The 17,781-nt window shown below is 47.6% G+C and overlaps 1 protein-coding gene across 1 annotated transcript; it reads left to right on the forward strand.

Moving 5' to 3' along the window:
• Positions 1-290: 290 nt before the first annotated feature.
• On the forward strand, positions 291-15,834 carry PRNP (prion protein). Its single transcript, XM_053269659.1, has 2 exons — positions 291-495; positions 10,543-15,834. Exon 2 carries the CDS (start codon positions 10,553-10,555, stop codon positions 11,336-11,338), a length of 786 nt encoding a protein of 261 aa, XP_053125634.1. The 5' UTR covers positions 291-495; positions 10,543-10,552; the 3' UTR covers positions 11,339-15,834.
• The last annotated feature ends 1,947 nt before the right edge of the window (positions 15,835-17,781 follow it).

The raw sequence follows: 17,781 nt of genomic DNA on the forward strand, positions 1-17,781 counted from the left end.
GTTTTTAAACGGCCATAGAACCTGGCCCATCCCCACTTTTGTTATCCCCTCCCCAAGACTTTTAGGCTGGCTACAGGCCTGCTGGGGGTGGGGGGCTTTGATCCCCCACTTCCATTCTATGCCCCCCTCCCTCCCTTTACCCCAAGCTGCCTAGGAGGGCAGGGGTCAGGGCAGGGGTCCCCCCCCCTACGCAACCCCTCGAGGCTCGCGGCCCTTGTAAATGTGCTGCTGCTGGGTGGGGCCCCCTGGCGGCCGGGAGCGGAGCCTGGCGGGGGAGGGCGGAGGCGAGCGCTGGGCCGGAGCTCCTCCTCCTCGCCTGTCCGCCCCGCCTCCCCTCCGGCCGGGCAGCAGCGAGCGCAGGGCAGCGGCGCCTGGTAGAGCCGAGTCCGGTCATTCGAGCTGAGAGCCGGCGCGCGGAAGCCGAGAGTGCCCCCCCGCATCAGAAGGCGCCAACCGCTCCAGGAGGACCGCGCAGGGGAGGCAAGCAAGGCGCAGGTGGGTGCAGCGCCCGCCGCTCCCGCAGACCCAGGGGCGGCCAGCGGGGAGGAGGAGCAGGAGGCTGCGGGGAGGGGGGGGCATGGAACCGGGCGGCCGCAGAGGGGCCGGGGGGGGGGCGGTGGAGGACAGGAGGCCGCCAGGCAAGATGGCGCATCGGAGACAGAGGATGCCGCCCGGGCTGGGCGGGGGGGGGGGGCGGGTGTAGATCCAGCGGTGTGCAAGCCTGCGGGGAGAGACAGAGAGCTTCGTTGCTGGTGCGCGGTGGGATGCGGCGCTGGGCGCTTTCCAGAAGGAGCCGCCGCTGCGTCGCTTCTTCAATCGCAGTCTCAAATTCGACCCGGAGGAAAGGGAAGGGCACGGGGTGGGGGGAGGGAGGGAGGGAGGGCGGGGGCGAGAGAGAAGAGAGCCTGCCTTTGTCCCAGTGGCATCATGCATTTGGTTGCGGGAAGGCAGAGGGGTTCCCAGCCTTGTTCCAGCCCAGCAAGGTCGGGAGGGGACGGCAGAGAGCAAGCTGCCCCCTCCTTCAGGGATAGCTGGCCCCCGCCCCCCACTCGCCCCATTCAGTTGTAGCCACGCCCCTGATCCTCGGAGGTCCTTAGACTACAGCTCCCATCATCCCAAGGGCATTGTGGTTGGGCAGTGATGGGAGTTATAGTCCAACAACATTGGGGGGTCTCATGGGCTGCAGAACTTTGTCCGGTGGAGAGGGCAAAGCCAGCCATCGAATACCTGCTCCCTGTGAGTCTCCCCCATTGAATTCAATGGGAACACTCTCAGTGGGGAGGGGGCAACTGCCCACTTCCCCCCCCCCCATGCCCATGGCTGTGCCAAAACGGCTTAAGGGGGTGTGCTGGCCCATATCAGGGCTGGTGGTATATGACCCCTCCATGAAGGATGCTGCCCTCACACCAGCTCCCCACTCTCACTGTTGGCAAATGACAACTGGAATCTTCCTTTGGGCCACCAATGATTTAGGCTATTTAACACTTCTATTTTGGATAACATACAAAAGAATTACCTCTTGTGTACAACCAGGGTGGCTGCATTCTGGGATAATTTGAGACACCTCCTTTCTGCCTTGAAGGAAGGCAAGGGAGCATTTCTTGGTTGCAAAAATCCTGCCATGCTGCTTTTAATTATATAACAACCCTTGATGGCAGAAAACCCCATTCTCCGTACATCCTGTCTCTGAAAGGCAAAATGGTGCTTGTGAGGGCAAGGCGTGTTGCTTTTTTGCTGCTTGCATCCTGAGATCACTTGTATGAGGAACTGGAGAGATGCTCACGGGATGTACAGGACAAAAGGCAATGTCACAATGCGATAGCTTTATCTCTGTGCTGCTAAATCATGATAGATTTAGTGGGAACTCAGGCTCATGAGCCGCAATTTGCATTGATTCAGATGAAGTGAGGAAATGCATCTGTAAAAAAATGTACCAGTTTTTGCCCAGACCTGTGCCCAGGTCTTTCTGGGCGCAGAAAGCAAGCCCCACTTCTCAGCAAGCAAAAGGAGACGCCTAGTTCTAACTCAGCAGTCTTGTGCTCGTCCATAACCTGGTTCGTAAATAGCGCTCCTCCCCTCTCTTTGCCAACATGTGATGCTTCCCTAAAGAACATCTCCCAGTGTTTTGCTGGAACGCTCTCGTTGGTGATCTCAAACGTACTGCACTTAAAAATAGGGTCAACCGCATTAATGAAACTGATCCCTTGTTGCCTGCGTTTCATCTCCAAACACAAACACAGGCATTAATCAGAGCTGTGCACCTCGGAGGCCTGCTGATGCTGTGCATCGTCGGCTTTATGCAGCGTTTCCAAAGAACGGATCATTTTTTGGAGGAAGGCTGGATGCTTGGATAGATCAACTGGTACTCCTAAAGCTTTGATCACAAATTTAAAAAATTTCCCCAGTTTATCAGAGAGCAAAGATTTGCAGAAGCAGAGACCCTTGGAAGGTCATCTTTATACACAGATGCATCACCTCTGCTCTGCCTCTGATCCAAATCTGATACAGATAAAAGTCCCTGTATTGCACCACCCAGAGCCGTTTGGATGGGGCGGTATATAAATGTAATAAATAAATAATATAATGCCAGTTCATAGACTGCATACAGGATGACTGTATTGTGGTCCCTTTAAAGCTATAAAGGGCCCTGCTAACTTGGCAAAGAGGCACCTTTTAACATGGTGATTCTCTTTATTGAGCAGGGGGAGAGTAACTGGCCCTATCCACCCCCAGCACAGGACCTCCAGTGACTGTTGCTGGTGTCTATCTTGTGTTTCTTTTTAGATTGTGAGCCCTTTGGGGACAGGGATCCATCATATTTATTATTTATTATTTCTCTATATAAACCACCCTGAGCCATTTTTGGAAGGGCGGTATAGAAATCAAAATAAATAAATAAATAAAATAATGCCAAAATTTATTATTTTAAAATAAATAAATAAAATAAAAGTTTCCTTAAAAGAGTTTTATTTAAAAACACCAGACACCATTACAATACATTTATAGCTACCATCATTAAAAAAGAGAAGAAAGAAGAAGCCCAAGCCTATGACTACAAAACATTAAACATATAACACTCTACAACATCATTCTTGGTCATTCTTAAACAAATATATCTTTCCAAACTTCTCAGCACAGCTGAGAAGAACCAATGTGGTGTAGTGATTAGAGTGTCAAGACTAGGAGTAGGGGACTTGTGTCCCCCATTTAGTCATGAAACTCACTGTGGGGCTTTAGCTGAGACACTCTCTCTCCCCTCTCCAACCTGCCCCACAGGATTGTTGTGAGGATAAAAGTGGGGAGGAAAAACATGTACACTACCCTGACCTCCTCTTTGGAGGAAGAACACACACACATTAATTAGACTTTTAGCCATATGTACTCCAATTGTAAGCAAGCATGTAAACTCAAGCAAATTCAAATAGCCTTTTTTACACCAATCACAGCAACATGCAATCCAGTTTGATCTCTTTTATTGACTACATTTCATTTAAGCAAAAACTCATATGCAACAATAGTATATGTCTATATACTACAGTATATATACAATATATAGTGTGTGTCTATACATTACAGAAAGAAAAGCTACCATTTTGATTTCACATAGGACAGCAGAATATCATATATGGAGTTACCCCACTTTTGCAGAATTTAAAGACAAAGAATTTAAAGGCAAGGGAGTTTTAAAAATGTGTTTCTTGTGAACTGATTTGCAAAGCCTTATTTTGAAGCAAGTGTACAAAAATAGACTTTTGGTGGGGGAGCATGTTACAAGCACAAAGCAAAATAAAATAATAATGTTTAAAAGGGAAAACATGTTAAGAGAACCATTTTCTTATATGTTGCTATCTAAGCCATTTTGAGAACTCTTGCTAAAAAAGCAGCATATAAATATTTTTAAGGGTGTGGGGGAGAAAAAGAAACCCAAACACAGAGACCAGATTAGAGCTATAAGCAGTGTATCTTCAGGAACAAGAACAAAACCAGATCCATTTTGTCAGAGCATCCCCCCCCCTTCTTTTCAAACCTTTTAATACTTTTGCACTGACTAATTTCCTCACAAGAAGGCAATGCATACTGTTGGGATAGGAAGGGTTTTTCTTACAAGTTTGCACTAGAACAGTTGTGGCATATTTGGAACTGGGCTTTTTTTTTTTTTTTTTAAAGCTTAAAACTCACTTTCACATGTACAACACACACACAGTTGGTAGCGTGGGTGGGAGAGAGCAACATGGTAGCTTGACCAAGGGGAACAAATCACACACAAACCAAACAAACAGCAAAGGGTTGGTTTTTACAAAATGTTTGACTTTCCTCCTTGGAGGGAGCCCAACAGCCAGCTTCCTTGGCTCTGCAGTTACATACAAATTCCAAGCAGGGGAGGGGAACAAGACCCCAGGAGAACCAATAGGGCTGGGAGAAAAGTTAACCCTTTTTTTGCTCTCTGCTACTGCTGATCTCCAAGAGACTCAACATTAATTCACAGGGGGTGCAATTAATCCACCCCACCCCACCCGGATCCGCCCCTGATGGGAGGGAAGAGTTAAAGGAGACCATGAACTATATTGCCTATTAAGGAGTATGTAATGAAGGAATGAGTCACCTTAAGTGGTGCAGTGGGGAAATGCTTGACTAACAAGCAGAAAGTTGCCGGTTCGAATCCCCACTGCTACTATATTGGGCAGCAGCGATCTAGGAAGATGCTGAAAGGCATCATCTCAGACTGCGCGGGAGGAGGCAATGGTAAACTCCTCCTGTACTCTACCAAACACAACCACAGGGCTCTGTGTTCGCCAGGAGTCGACACCGACTAGATGGCACACTTTACCTTTAATGAAGGAATACAGAAACACAGCTCCCTTGGTTCTTGGTTGCCTTGGTTCCCTTTATCCTGTTTACCTCATTTGTTTGATTGAAATTACTGCCAGTGTGTGTATAATTAAAGCTGTGAACATTATAAGCAGGTGATCCACAGAAGATAAAGGGACAACATTGAGGCTGGCGTTTGACACCAAAATGTTTGTTTGTTCTTCACATGCTTTTAACAACATTTTTACAAGAGACCTTTTTTTACGTAATAAATTTGAAGGACTTAAAGGAGCATCTGTGCTCTATAAAATGTTATTTTATTTGATCAAATGTCTTACGTTCACCTTTATGGTATACATCTAATGCCCATTTGAGACCGCTCACCTGGAATGCAGTTTATTACACCATTCAAATATTTATCTCTCATAATACCAATGGGCTTTAAGTTTGCACGATTTGCTTCGATTTTAAGTTTGCACGATTCTGCCGTGCCAAAGTAAACTGCCGCTGAACAATCTGGAAAGCACCCAGCCATTTTCTCTAAAGGAGCCTTTTTGTGTCTTGTTTCTGGAAAAAATCTGGCTTTTTCCTGCAATTTTTTGCATTTGGCGGGGGGGGGCATTCCTGGGCACATGCAGGGGATTCCTGGACATATGCAGACCCCCGCGGAGCATGCCACAGTAAGTTTTTTGGCTGGTTTTGGACTTTTTTTGCCCTTTCCCTACACTCTGGAACCTAACCCCACTTCCCCCATAGGCCTAATGCCTCGTTTCTCGCAGTTCCATTACTTGTGGTAGTAGGCAAGGAACAGAACCACCGTGAGTAACGGGGTTTTCCTGTATTCCCTGATATAAAGACAAAGCAGGCAATGGGCAATATTTTTCTGTAACACTTACCGGTAGTAGTTGCTTAGTTTATTAAGTTATTGTTATTCTTCTGGGAAATTTTCCATTGCAGTCCTCAGGAAGACCCCCTTGTTGAGGCTTTGCATTATGATTACTTTCATCACAGTTAATAGATTGGTTTTATTCCATTTAAAAACTCTTAGTTTGTCAGAGGAGGAGACCTGGTCTTGTGGTAGCAAGCATGACTTGTCCCCTTAGCTAAGCAGGGTCTGCCCTGGTTGCATATGAATGGGAGACTAGAAGTGTGAGCACTATAAGATATTCCCCTTAAGGGAACAGAGCCGATCTGGGAAGAGCAGAAGGTTCCAAGTTCCCTCCCTGGCATTTCTAAAATTGGGCTGGTAGAGATTCCTGCCTGCAATCTTGGAGAAGCTGCTGCCAGTCTGTGAAGACAATACTGAGCTAGATGGACCAAGGGTCTAACTCAGTATATGGCAGCTTCCTATGTTCCTATGTTAACACCCTTAATAAAAGAAATGTGTCACCATTAAAACCTTCCTTGCATCTCCTCACCCACAACACCACGACTGCCTGGCTGCAATGTCAGCCCGTCTTTGCATCCCATGCCCTAATCTCTGACTTTCCCCACCACACCTAGGACTTCACTTGCCCCTCTATTGTAGATTATAAACATTCCAACATGGGATCACTTTGCTTCTAAATTCTGCACAGCACTGAGCACTTTGTTAGCCTGAAATGAATGCTAAGTGGTTGTAGAAGCAATAAACGTATTCAGAATACAGTTTGCCTTTACCCCCTGCCAACTGAACAAAAGAGGCACCTTTTTCAAAGTGGTGATTCTCTTTATTTAGCAGGGGGAGAGCAACTGGCCCTATCCATCCCCAGCACAACATCCATTTTATTTATTTATATCTATGTAAACCGCTTTGGGGACTTTTGTTGAAAAGCTCTATGTAAATATTCATCATATTCGTATAAATGTTTGTCGTATTCGTACCACTACTGAAATCAATAAGTTAAAAGTGGCATTGTTAATCAAGTAAAGAAGATCATATTTAATCAATTCTGGCATCCCTTTCCCTAGTCCTTCTTTTAAAAAGAGCTTATACAGCATTTTTGTCTCTAAACTTTATAAGTTGCTTACCAACTCTTTGTTTCATGCTTTTTATGATTCAGTCACAATAATATTAGTATGTATGTTTTGGATTCCACTGTTTTGATTTTGTCTTTTGCCGGCTTCTGTTGTCCTAATTCGCAAATTGCTTTGGTGGTTTGGTTTTCTTGAGCTGAGAAGTGATATTTCAGTGTTTGATATTTCGATGCTTTTCGGTATACAACTGCTCGATGCTGTGATTGCCACAGCAGAAGGAAGAATCTTCCCTGTTACTCAGTCAAGGAAATGGCACCATTAGCCTTGCATAAGCAGTACTGGTTGAGGGGCCCAAATACTCCATTGTGACATGGTGTATCTTTAAGTGCCTGTGACCTAAATGGATCACACAGAAATTCAAAATTTTAAAAGTATGGATTTTTAGCATGCTTTAGAACAGGAGTGGGCAACCTTGGTTCTCCAGTTGGTTTTGAACCACAATTTCCATAAATTGTGCCTGGGGATGATGGGATTTGTAGTTCAAGAAGAGCTGGAGCGCCAAGGTTGCCTTCCCCTGCTTTAGAATGTTCAAAGTGCTTCCCAGCTGTTGTTGGACTACAACTCCCATCATCCCCAGCTACAGTGGCCAAAGGCCATTGTGGTGGGGGTGATGGGGATTGTAGTCCAGCATCTGGGTGCTCAAGTTTGAGAGCCTCTGCTTTGAAAGACTCTGTTGCAGGATGCTGTAAACATCAAGGATAGGTTTCTACATGTTCAGCTGTAGGTTTGCAAGCAGGGTTAATTTCTGTGCGAGATCCCTGCTCAGTTATGTAACCATACAGAGCCAACCCACAGAAGACGGAAATCCCATTTGGAAGGTGTATCTGGCGATCCATTTAGGAGCACAGGAAGCTGACTATTGGTCCATCTCGCTCAGTATTGTCTACCCAGACTGGCAGCGGCTTCTTGCTACCACAAGACCAGCTCTCCTCTCCTAAAGTGCCTCTAACCTTAGGTTACAGGCACTGAAAAAGACACCATGATACAATGGAGTATTTGGGACCCTCAACCAGTGCTGCTTATGCAAGGCTAATGGTGCCATTTCCTTGACTGAGTAACGGGGAAGATTTCTCCTTGTGCTGTGGCAATCACAGCATTGGGCTGTTGTATATTCAAAAACACAAGGCTCTCTTGAAAAACACTACTGTATATGAAAAACACAAGGCCCTTTCATTGTGGAAAGGTCAAGGCCTGCAGAGGAGAAGGAGCTTTTTTCTAAAATCCAACATATTCTTTTGCATGCTTTTCAACATCCACTTTGCCCTTCTCCAATCAAATCTTGCAAAATGGCAGGGGGGGGGAATTAGATGGGGGCAGACGTGCACCTAGGTAATTTTGGAGCCTGGGCCTAAAGGCCTTTGTGGGGGGCCCACACCCAGAGAAGTTGCAATGCAGTGTTTTTTACACTAGAACATGCTCAGGGAAAGCTGAAAATGCTTTTTTTTTAAGAGAAAGAGAGAGAGATTCTGAATAAGAGATTTCCCACTGACTTTATTTATTGTATTTATTTTATTATTTATTTAACATATTTGTATACCGCCCAAAATGCAAGTCTCTGGGCGGTTTACAACAAAACAATAAAAACATCAAGTAAAAAGGTTAAAACATTACAACTATTTGAAATTTAAAACTTTAAAACCATTAAAAATCAAACAATTAAAACAGTATCTAATTAAAAGCCTGGGTGAACAAATGTTTCTTGGCTGCCTTTTTTTAAGAGATGGGGAGGCTCTTATTTCAACATGGAGCGCGTTCCAAAGCCTCAGGGCAGCAACGGAGAAGGCCCATCCCTGAGTAGCCACCAGGCCCATCCCTGAGTAGCTACTCCCTGAGTAGCCACCATCTGCAATTGCAGATGAACCTCTCCTGATGATCGTAAAGGGCAGTGTGATTCATAGCAAAGAAGACGTTCTCTTAAATACCCCGGGCTGAAGCTGTTTAGGGTTTTGTAGGATATAACTAGCACATTGTATTTTGCCTGGAAACTTATTGGCAGCTCGCGTAGCTCTCTCAATACTGGAGTGATATTGTCTCACCTTTTCCAGTTCTGTACCTTTTGTAGAACTGGAAAAGGTACAGAAGAGGGCAACCAAGATGATCAGGGGCCTAGAGCACCTTCCTTATGAGGCAGGGCTACAACACCTGGGGCTATTTAGTTGAGAAAAAAGACGACTGCGGGGAGACATGATAGAGGTCTATAAAATCATGCATGGTGTGGAGAAAGTGGATAGAGAGAAATTCTTCTCCCTCTCACATCACACTAGAACCAAGGGTCATCCCATGAAATTGATTGCCAGGAAATCTAGGACCAACCAATGGAAGTACTTTTTCACACAACGCGTAATCAACTTGTGGAATTCTCTGCCACAAGATGTAGTGACAACCAACGACCTGGATGGCTTGAAGAGGGGTTTGAATAACTTCATGGAGGAGAGGTCTGTCATTGGCTACTGGTCGGAGGGCTACAGGCCACCTCCAGCCTCAAAGGCAGGATGCCTCTGAGTACCAGTTGCGGGGGAGTAACAGCAGGAGAGAGGGCATACCCTCAACTCCTGCCTGTGGCTTCCAGCAGCATCTGGTGGGCCACTGTGCGAAACGGGATGCTGGACTAGATGGGCCTTCGGCCTGATCCAGCAGGGCTGTTCTTATATTCTTATGTTCACTCTTAAGATCTAGTTTCAGACCATTTTTGTGGCTCAGATCCAAAACCGAATCCCTTTGTCACTTTGAATGCTGGCAAAAGATAGTGCTGAGCTTAGTAGTATTGAAGTGAAATGATGATGCGTGCCAAGTTCACACTCCCTTCTAGCACTTCAGGCCCTGGCAGTTGCTTACCCAGAGCAGAGCAAAATCCAGCTAGCAGAGACACGCCTGGGATACATAAGATCTGTTTTGCAGGCAACCCAGAGTGAAGGGACTTTCAGTGGAACACAGGATCATGTCGGCAGGAGGGCAAAGATTAAAACAAAGAGAAGTGTAGTCGGAAATAGAAAATGAAAGCAAAGGCACAGAGAGAAAGGAACAATGCAGACTCAACAGAGGAGTTGGGCTAATTTGGAGAACTAAATATGGACTATTCAGCAGGATTCCCTCTTGCCCTCCCCTCTTCCCCAAGAGCCATGAGTAAAGGGACTATTCTCTGTTCTGCCTGCCCATCATTTCTAATAAGAGCCAATGGCAACTGGCATTGATCCCTAAGGATTATCTAAACCAGAGATTTTCGACCCGAGTAGGGCTGGAGCTTCCCTGCCAGTTTGGGAAGTGATATTACAACTGTATCCACAGAGCAAAGTAGAGCTTCTCTCCTAGCTGGTGCTCCAGGTTGAGTGATGGCATAGTGGTTAGAGCGTTGGACTAGGACCGGGGAGACCTGAGTTCAAATCCTGATCAGCCATGAAACTCACTGGGCAGTTATCTCTTGGCATAACCGACTTTACAGGACAAACATAACCCCGGACATCAATCTGGGCTCCTCATCCTCCTCTTTAGCCTGGCTTTTAATAATATTTAAATGGTTTTAATGGCTTTCGATGAGTGTTATGCTACTATTTTAAAAGGTCTCATTTCCGATGGTGTGCTGCCCTTAGCTATTTTTGGATGGGTGATATATAAATGAAATTAAGAATAAGAATCATCATGCACCTCCAGTGCCACATTTAGTCTGACCTACTGACTTTTCCTTATTTAACAAGATTTTGTCCCCATTGTCTCTTGCAGAATAACTGCCATGGGGAAGTATCTGATGACCAGCTGGATCGCAATCCTCTTGATCTTACTGCAGAGCGATGTCTCCCTTTCCAAAAAGGGGAAGAATAAACCTGGTGGGGGCTGGAATACAGGTAGTCAGCGTCAGCCAGGCTACCCTCCACAAAACCCTGGCTACCCACAAAACCCTGCCTACCCTCCACGCAATCCTGGCTATCCGCAGCAAAATCCTGGGTATCCACAGCACAATCCTGGCTACCCCCAACGTCCTGGGTACCCCCAAAACCCTGGGTATCCCCAACGCCCTGGGTACCCACAGAACCCTGGTTATGGCGGAGGTGGCAACTGGGGCCAGTACAATTCGAAGCCATGGAAGCCCAAGCCGGCCAAACCCAAGATGAAGCACGTGGCCGGAGCAGCTGTGGCCGGCGTCGCAGCGGGAGCCCTCGGCGGCTACCTCTTAGGCAGCGCCATGTCGAATATGAATTTCCGTTTCAACAACCACGACGAGGAGCGGTGGTGGCACCAAAACCGCGACCGTTACTCTGACCAAGTGTACTACCAGAAGTACGGCGAACCTGTTTCCAGGGACGTCTTTGTGAGAGACTGCGTGAACATGACGGTGAGAGAGTATATCGAGCCCACTGGGAACCAAACGGCCGACGAGATGGAAACAAAAGTGGTGACCAAAGTGGTGCGTGAAATGTGCACCGAACAGTACCGCTTGGTGTCGGGCGTCGCCCTCCTCCTCGCCAACCCCTCCGTGCTTGTGATCATCACGTTTCTCTTGTGTTTCCTGATACACTGAAGTGGTCCTCCTTTAGCCTCCCCCTTGTCGTTGACCTAGCAAATGTCCGGAAGGAATGAGAGCTCTATAAAGCAACGGTTTTGTGGAGAGCACCTTCTTGCTTCTGTCCTTCTTTGGTGGAGTCTCATCTGCTAAGTATTAGTGAACATACCAGTTGCCAAGCAGACAAATTCATCATTTGATTCTGCATCCAATGGTACAAAGTAATGTGTAGGGAAAGCGGCCAAGGGCATAGCTTGCAATGGAGGGAAACAACCAACCACAACCAACATAATATGCTTCTTCAGAGCTAGGGGCCCACGTAGCGCAAGATACACATGGAGCTCCATGAAATTTCACTCCTCAATGTCATGTATGTGGCTCATGCTCTGTTCTCCACATGCAAAATATATAAAGTCAAATTTGTGCATCCACCTCTGCACGAGATGTGAGGTCTTACCCCACATTTGGCACATAGGCATCTCACTGTGGTGGAGGAGGAAAGGTGTGAAAGGACGTGTGGGTCTGTGTATTTGCTACATTTCTATATCACCTTTCTGCATAGCATGCTGGGTGGTTGATAGCTCGAAAATAGGAAGCCAACCACAAAAGCCACATAAGATCCAACAGGGTTGTCTCAAGTGTGTTGGTGCCTTCAAGAGCTGACCAGCTTTGCTTTCCTGACCTGGACTCGCCCATAACAGGCAGATCTCCAGGTGGCCCTGGAAAGATGGGGAAAGGCTGGCCTAACAGGCTGTTGAGGGTCTTTTCAGGAGCTGATGGTATGAGCTGCTCTGGCCTGAGTACTCTTTTTTCCCCTTGGGGCACGTGGCTCTTGAGTCGTCCCTCAAAGAAAGGGGAAGGATTGTTCCAACAGCTTTCTCAGACCATTCCACTTAATTATGATGGAAAAGTCTGGAGAACAACAGAGGAGATACCTTGAGAGTCTGGTTTGGGCCCAAGAGCTAGATATTAAACAACCAGGAGCACAAGTGCACTCCCATAGGTCATGATGTGTGAAGCCATTCTGATGTCCATCTTTGTAAAAAAAAATTCCAGGAGCAAAGTCATGTGGCCCTAGTGACAAAAGATAAAAAGTAGTTGGGAGTTCAGAGGCAGGGGATGAGGGGCATCTAGACAAAGAACTACCATGCTCTTTGGGCTTTATGGCTTAGCAGATGCAACTGTCTTGGGTATCCTTGAGGCCACAGGACCATGGTCGTTGTGGTGAGGAGGTACACTTGGACAGGGTATCTGAGATCCATACAAATCTTTAGGTGAGCACGTCCTACATCGGGGGTTCTCAACCTTCAGCCATTGTGGCTGGGGGTGGTGGTAGTTGTAGTCCAACCATATCTGGGTGCCCAAGGTTAAGAACCCCTGGCCAACATGATCCATTCTTGCATGAGTTTGGGCAGATTTTTGCCTCCTTAATAAATAAACTGGTGGCCACAACCGTTGGCTACTCAAGCAATGAGCCAGTTCGCCTCTGAGGTTGCCCAGCAACCTGTCTTGTCTGTTGAGGCAGAGTCAGTTACATGTTTTGGAAGCAGACCATGGTGAAAAAGAGCCTCATTTAGAGAGACGCTATGCCCCCAAAATTTGCTCTGTCTGCTTTTTGTGCATGAATGTGAATGTCCTTTCAATGGAGATGCAACTGATTATTGAAGTTGTTTAAGGAGAGGCAGGTCTACTAAAACCTTAAATTATTTACCTGTAACAGTAGCAGTTACTCATGTATTTAGAATATTGATATACCGCTTTTCCACAAAACAGTTCTCAAAGCAGTTTACATGGAGGGGAAACAAGATTGTTCCCCGTCCCAAAAAGGGCTCACAATCTAAAAAGAAATGCAAAGTAGAGTCCAGGAACAGTTGCTGGAAAGATGCTGCATTGGGCAGAATGGAAACATTCGCTCCTCCCTTAAATATGAGAGAGCAAAGCTATTCTCACAAGCCGCCTAACTCAGGCTAGGGCAGTCCTAGGTTAGGCTGCTTGTGTATAGTGCCAGGATCGGGGCCAATCCTGGCACTGCCACATCGCCCGACCCTACTTTTTACCCCATCCTTTAGGCAGGGTTAAGGGCCCGAGCGTGCACTTATGTGTCTGCTGCACACAGCCCGAGCATACACAGTCGGGCGCCTAGAGCGCTCAACTCCCGGGGGAATCCCCCAATTAACTGCACTCATCACGTGGGGCATTGTGGGATCCCTGGATGCCGAGACGAGTCTCCGCCTCCAGAGATCCGTGCTGCATAGAGCAGGTGGACCACACATCACACAGAAGAGGACCGGTCATTTGGGGGGAAGGGAAGCTTGCTCTTGCCTTCCCCCCACGCCCTCCCTGCCTGCCTCAATTGGTCGCTTAACACGACCTCCGTCACTGCTTTTGCCCAGTCGATGACTGAAATAAAGATCCCATTCCATTCCAGTCACTGCTTTAAAAGCAGCCTCTTAAGGTAGTTAGCAGGGGTTGTTTAGGATGTTCTTGGCAGTTCCAGGGGAAAAGCACTCCTGTTGATGAACGTTGGGGAAATGCAATGTTTGCATGGCACAGTTCTGATTCTACAGATGAGTGGATCAGGAAGGGTTCTGTTTTACCCCCTACGATGCGGCCATGTCAATATCTGATGATGTTATTAGCAATTGTGTATATATCCACATGGGAGCAGAATTCCAGCTCTGTGACTCTTAGGGACTTACATCAGCGTTTATGCCAGCGAATAAGTTGCTGCAAATGACCCAGCCTTCAACAAAGCACCCAGCTCACCTTCTCTTCCATCTAGTGACGTTGCTAGGGATCCATTTCACTGAGCTTGCTGAACGGCCGACTACAGGTACCAGGGTCATTCCAGAGGTTGCACATCTGACTAGGCTTCTTGCAGGAACTGGTAAGCAGACAGAGGTGATGCATTGTGGAATTCTGAACTCCAAGATGGGCTCTCAGTCCACTGGAGGTGCAAGTGGTGTGCTAGAATTCACACAACGTGTATGCGGGACTGAGAATGACTGCCATGCCCAGACCCCACATTGACCCTCCCTATGCCATCCTCCTAAAAACAGTTAAGCAGACGTCCTGCATTGTACCAAGTCAGTACAACGGTCCATCTAGCTCAGCATTGTCTATACCAGGGATTCTCAACGTTGGGTCCCCAGATGTTATTGGACTTCAACTCCCATAATCCTCAAACAGAGGCCACTGGGGCTGGGGATTATGGGAGTTGAAGTCCAATAACATCTGAGGACCCAGCGTTGAGAATCCCTGGTCTATACCAGAGCAGCACAACTTCTGCCATGCTGCAGATATTGGACTACAGCTCCCATCATCCTTTATTGGCCACTGTGACTGGGAATTATGGGAGTTGTAGTTCAGAAACAGCTAGAAGGCCAAAGTTGTGCAGCCCTGATTACACTGACTGGCAGGCAGTGACCCTTCAAGGTCCCAGGAAAGGGTCTCTCTCAGCCCTACCTGGAGATGCTACCAAGGATGCAGTCAGGTACTCTACCACCAGGCCATGGCTCCACCCTTTCTTATGGAGTAATCCCTTTGCCTTCAGTGGGATTCTGGAGTGTCATGAATGACACTTAACTGCTTTTAGGTAAATAGTTTGCGCAATGTACACCACAATCCAAAGCCTATCTTACTCCAGTCCCCCTGGGTTCAGTGGGGTTAGCTCCCAAGTTAAGCATGCGAAGGATTGGGGCCTTATCCTGTGGTTCTTGGCACAATAGGATTGCACTTCATTTTGTTGTCCCCCCCAATCTACTCTGTTCCCATTCCCAACACATGGCCCCTTTCTGCCCACACCAGGCTTTCTGTTTCCCCTGATATGCTTTCCTAGTATGCATATGCCCAGATAGGTACGACACTCCACCAATGCAACGCCACAGACTTCCATGCTCAAGAGAGCCCTTGCATCTGATCCGATCTTCATTTTGATTTGTGCAGCAGACGATAGGAACAGGCTGTTCAGAAGCACACCCAGGTTCTGGGTGATTTCTGCATTTCAGTAATGTAGCTGGCTTTGAGAATGCTGTATTTAACCTTAAGACCAACAGTCCCACCGAAGACGACGTTTTGGTCTGTCGTACCGCTTATGGCCTGTAGTATTTATACTGGGTACATTTTTGCTAATCTGTGTTTCAGCTGACTGGCTGGCGTTGATGCTGTGTCTGTATGAAAGTTCACTTTTTAAGTGTAGCCAAGCTGTAAAGACTGCACAGGTATCCTTCTGAATATATGTACCTAGACTGTATGCTGTGTGTGTTGCTAGAGTGCTACTATACAGAACCACTTTTAAAGATGGCCGCTTCCATGTAAGTGGGAGAGGTCTGTGTTCAACAGAAAAAGCACACCATAAAACAAACAAAAGTCACTGTATTCACCCGTTGATTGTCATGAGGGCATTTTGTAACTTTGTAATTTAGCATGTGCTTAATTTTGATCTTTGAAAGCTTTTTTAAAATCAGTGTTTGATATCTAGGAAATAATAAAACATGGCAAAGGCCCCAACATGATTTCTTTCTGGGTTCTTTTTAACATTGTTTGTTACATTTCTATACCGCCTCAAACACCCAATCTCGAGGCGATGAAGAACAATTTTAATCAGTTAAAATTAAACATTTAAAACATCATTTAGGCAGTTAGTACACAGATTAAACACCTCCAAATGCCTGGGTAGAGGTATTAGTTTTTAAGGCCCTCTTAAAGGGCCAAGTCAGACCCCAAATATCAGTGCTGAGTGCATTCCGGAGCTCAGGAGCAGCTGTTGAAAATACCAGATTCTGATATTAACAATGTAGCCTGTAGACCTGTTTACATCTAGGTTTAATGTGGGTTACCAACATTAGTGTGATCATGTGAACCCATGCCCAGGTGGGAATCTCGGGCCATAAACTACCTTGGCATGGGATCACACAAACATGCTAATGTTGGTAACCCACATTAAACCTAGATCAAAATGAGTGTGAACAGACCTGGGCCTTCAGGTCTGTTCAGGTCAAACAACTGAGGTTTAATGTGAGTTACCACCTTACTTGGAAGTGATTGAAGTGCTTCACACGTGCAGTGTGAAGCCATGTGGGCTGGTGCGGGGAGAACGGGCTTGATCCGCTCTCCCCGTACACGAGCAGGGAGCTCGCCCTGGGTGGCCGGATCAGCTGCCTACACAATTACCGGCTCCATCGCAGAACCAGTTGGGGCGGCGGGGGCCACCTGACACACACACACCCGGAAGTCCCAGGATGCACCACACGAGTGCACAAGGCATTCTGGGGAGCCCCAGAATGTAGCCTCCCGGCCAGGAGTCTCCTGAGTCACCGTGGAGTCACGCCGTGGCAATTCATGATCACAAATGGGGTTAGCAGAGTACTCGCTCCACTAACCTCATTTAAGGAAGGGGCATTTTAGAGGACTTGCCACTGGGAGCTGCACGGCTCCTGTGGTGGCACATGACCAGCCAAAACAGGACTGGACTCCCTTAGCCCAGTCTTGGCTGGTCATGGGAATGGACTTGTCATGTGAATGATTGCCAAGGTGAGACTCTTGGATCATAAACCACCTTGGTGTGGGTTCACACAATCGCTTCAATGCTGGTAACCCACGTTAAACCTAGAGGCGGGTCTCACGATCAATGAGACCCGCCTCCAGAGAGTTTGTGGGGAGAGAAGGCTAAGCCTGCTCTCCTCGCAGATGGTCAGCAAGCCCTGCCTGGGCGACCGCTGCGACCACCCACACGACAGCCGGCTCCGTCACAGAGCCAGCGGGGGCTGGGGAGTTCGGAGGCCGCGCGGCCCCGTCCAGCATGCCCTGCACGAGTGCGCAGGGCATGCTGGAGAGACCCCCGAGATAGGAGGCTGTTTTTCAGCCTCCCGGTCGGGGGTCTCCTCGTGAGTTGCCACGGCGCCGAGCTGCGCCACACCAACTCACGATCCGTTGACCCCGGTTAGCAGAGCGCTCACTCCACTAACCTGGGCTAAGGGGAGGGCTGCTCAAGTGGGCTAGCCACTTGTAAGCCACCAGGCTCGCCTGCTAGACTCGGCTAGACTCTCCTAGCCTGATTTTTGCTGGTCGTGAGAATAGCCTCCTAGACTCGAACCATCATGTAAACAAAGCCCTATTGGGGACTCTTGCACATGATCGGAAGGGGTGGGTTTGGAGCTTGGGAGAGTTCTTACCCTATACTGAGCGGATCCTCCATTGGGCTCTGCAAGCTCAGCATACATACAAGACGCAGCAAGCTCGGAGCCAGGAAGTCTGCCAAGAATTGGGAGGGTATTCCCATGATGCACCACAAGGTGGGGAACCCCATGGTGTCCGTAGCCATGCTCTGATTGGCCACAAGGCAGTCCCAGCCCTATTCAAGCCATTTCTAGCCTGGGACCGTAGAGAAGGTTGTGTGGAACGGCACATTCATAACTAGCTCCTCAAGCCGCAGTGCTCTCTCACAAACATGGCAGCTGGCC

Source organism: Hemicordylus capensis, chromosome 8 (assembly GCF_027244095.1).
Source record: "Hemicordylus capensis ecotype Gifberg chromosome 8, rHemCap1.1.pri, whole genome shotgun sequence".
NCBI lineage: Eukaryota > Metazoa > Chordata > Lepidosauria > Squamata > Cordylidae > Hemicordylus > Hemicordylus capensis.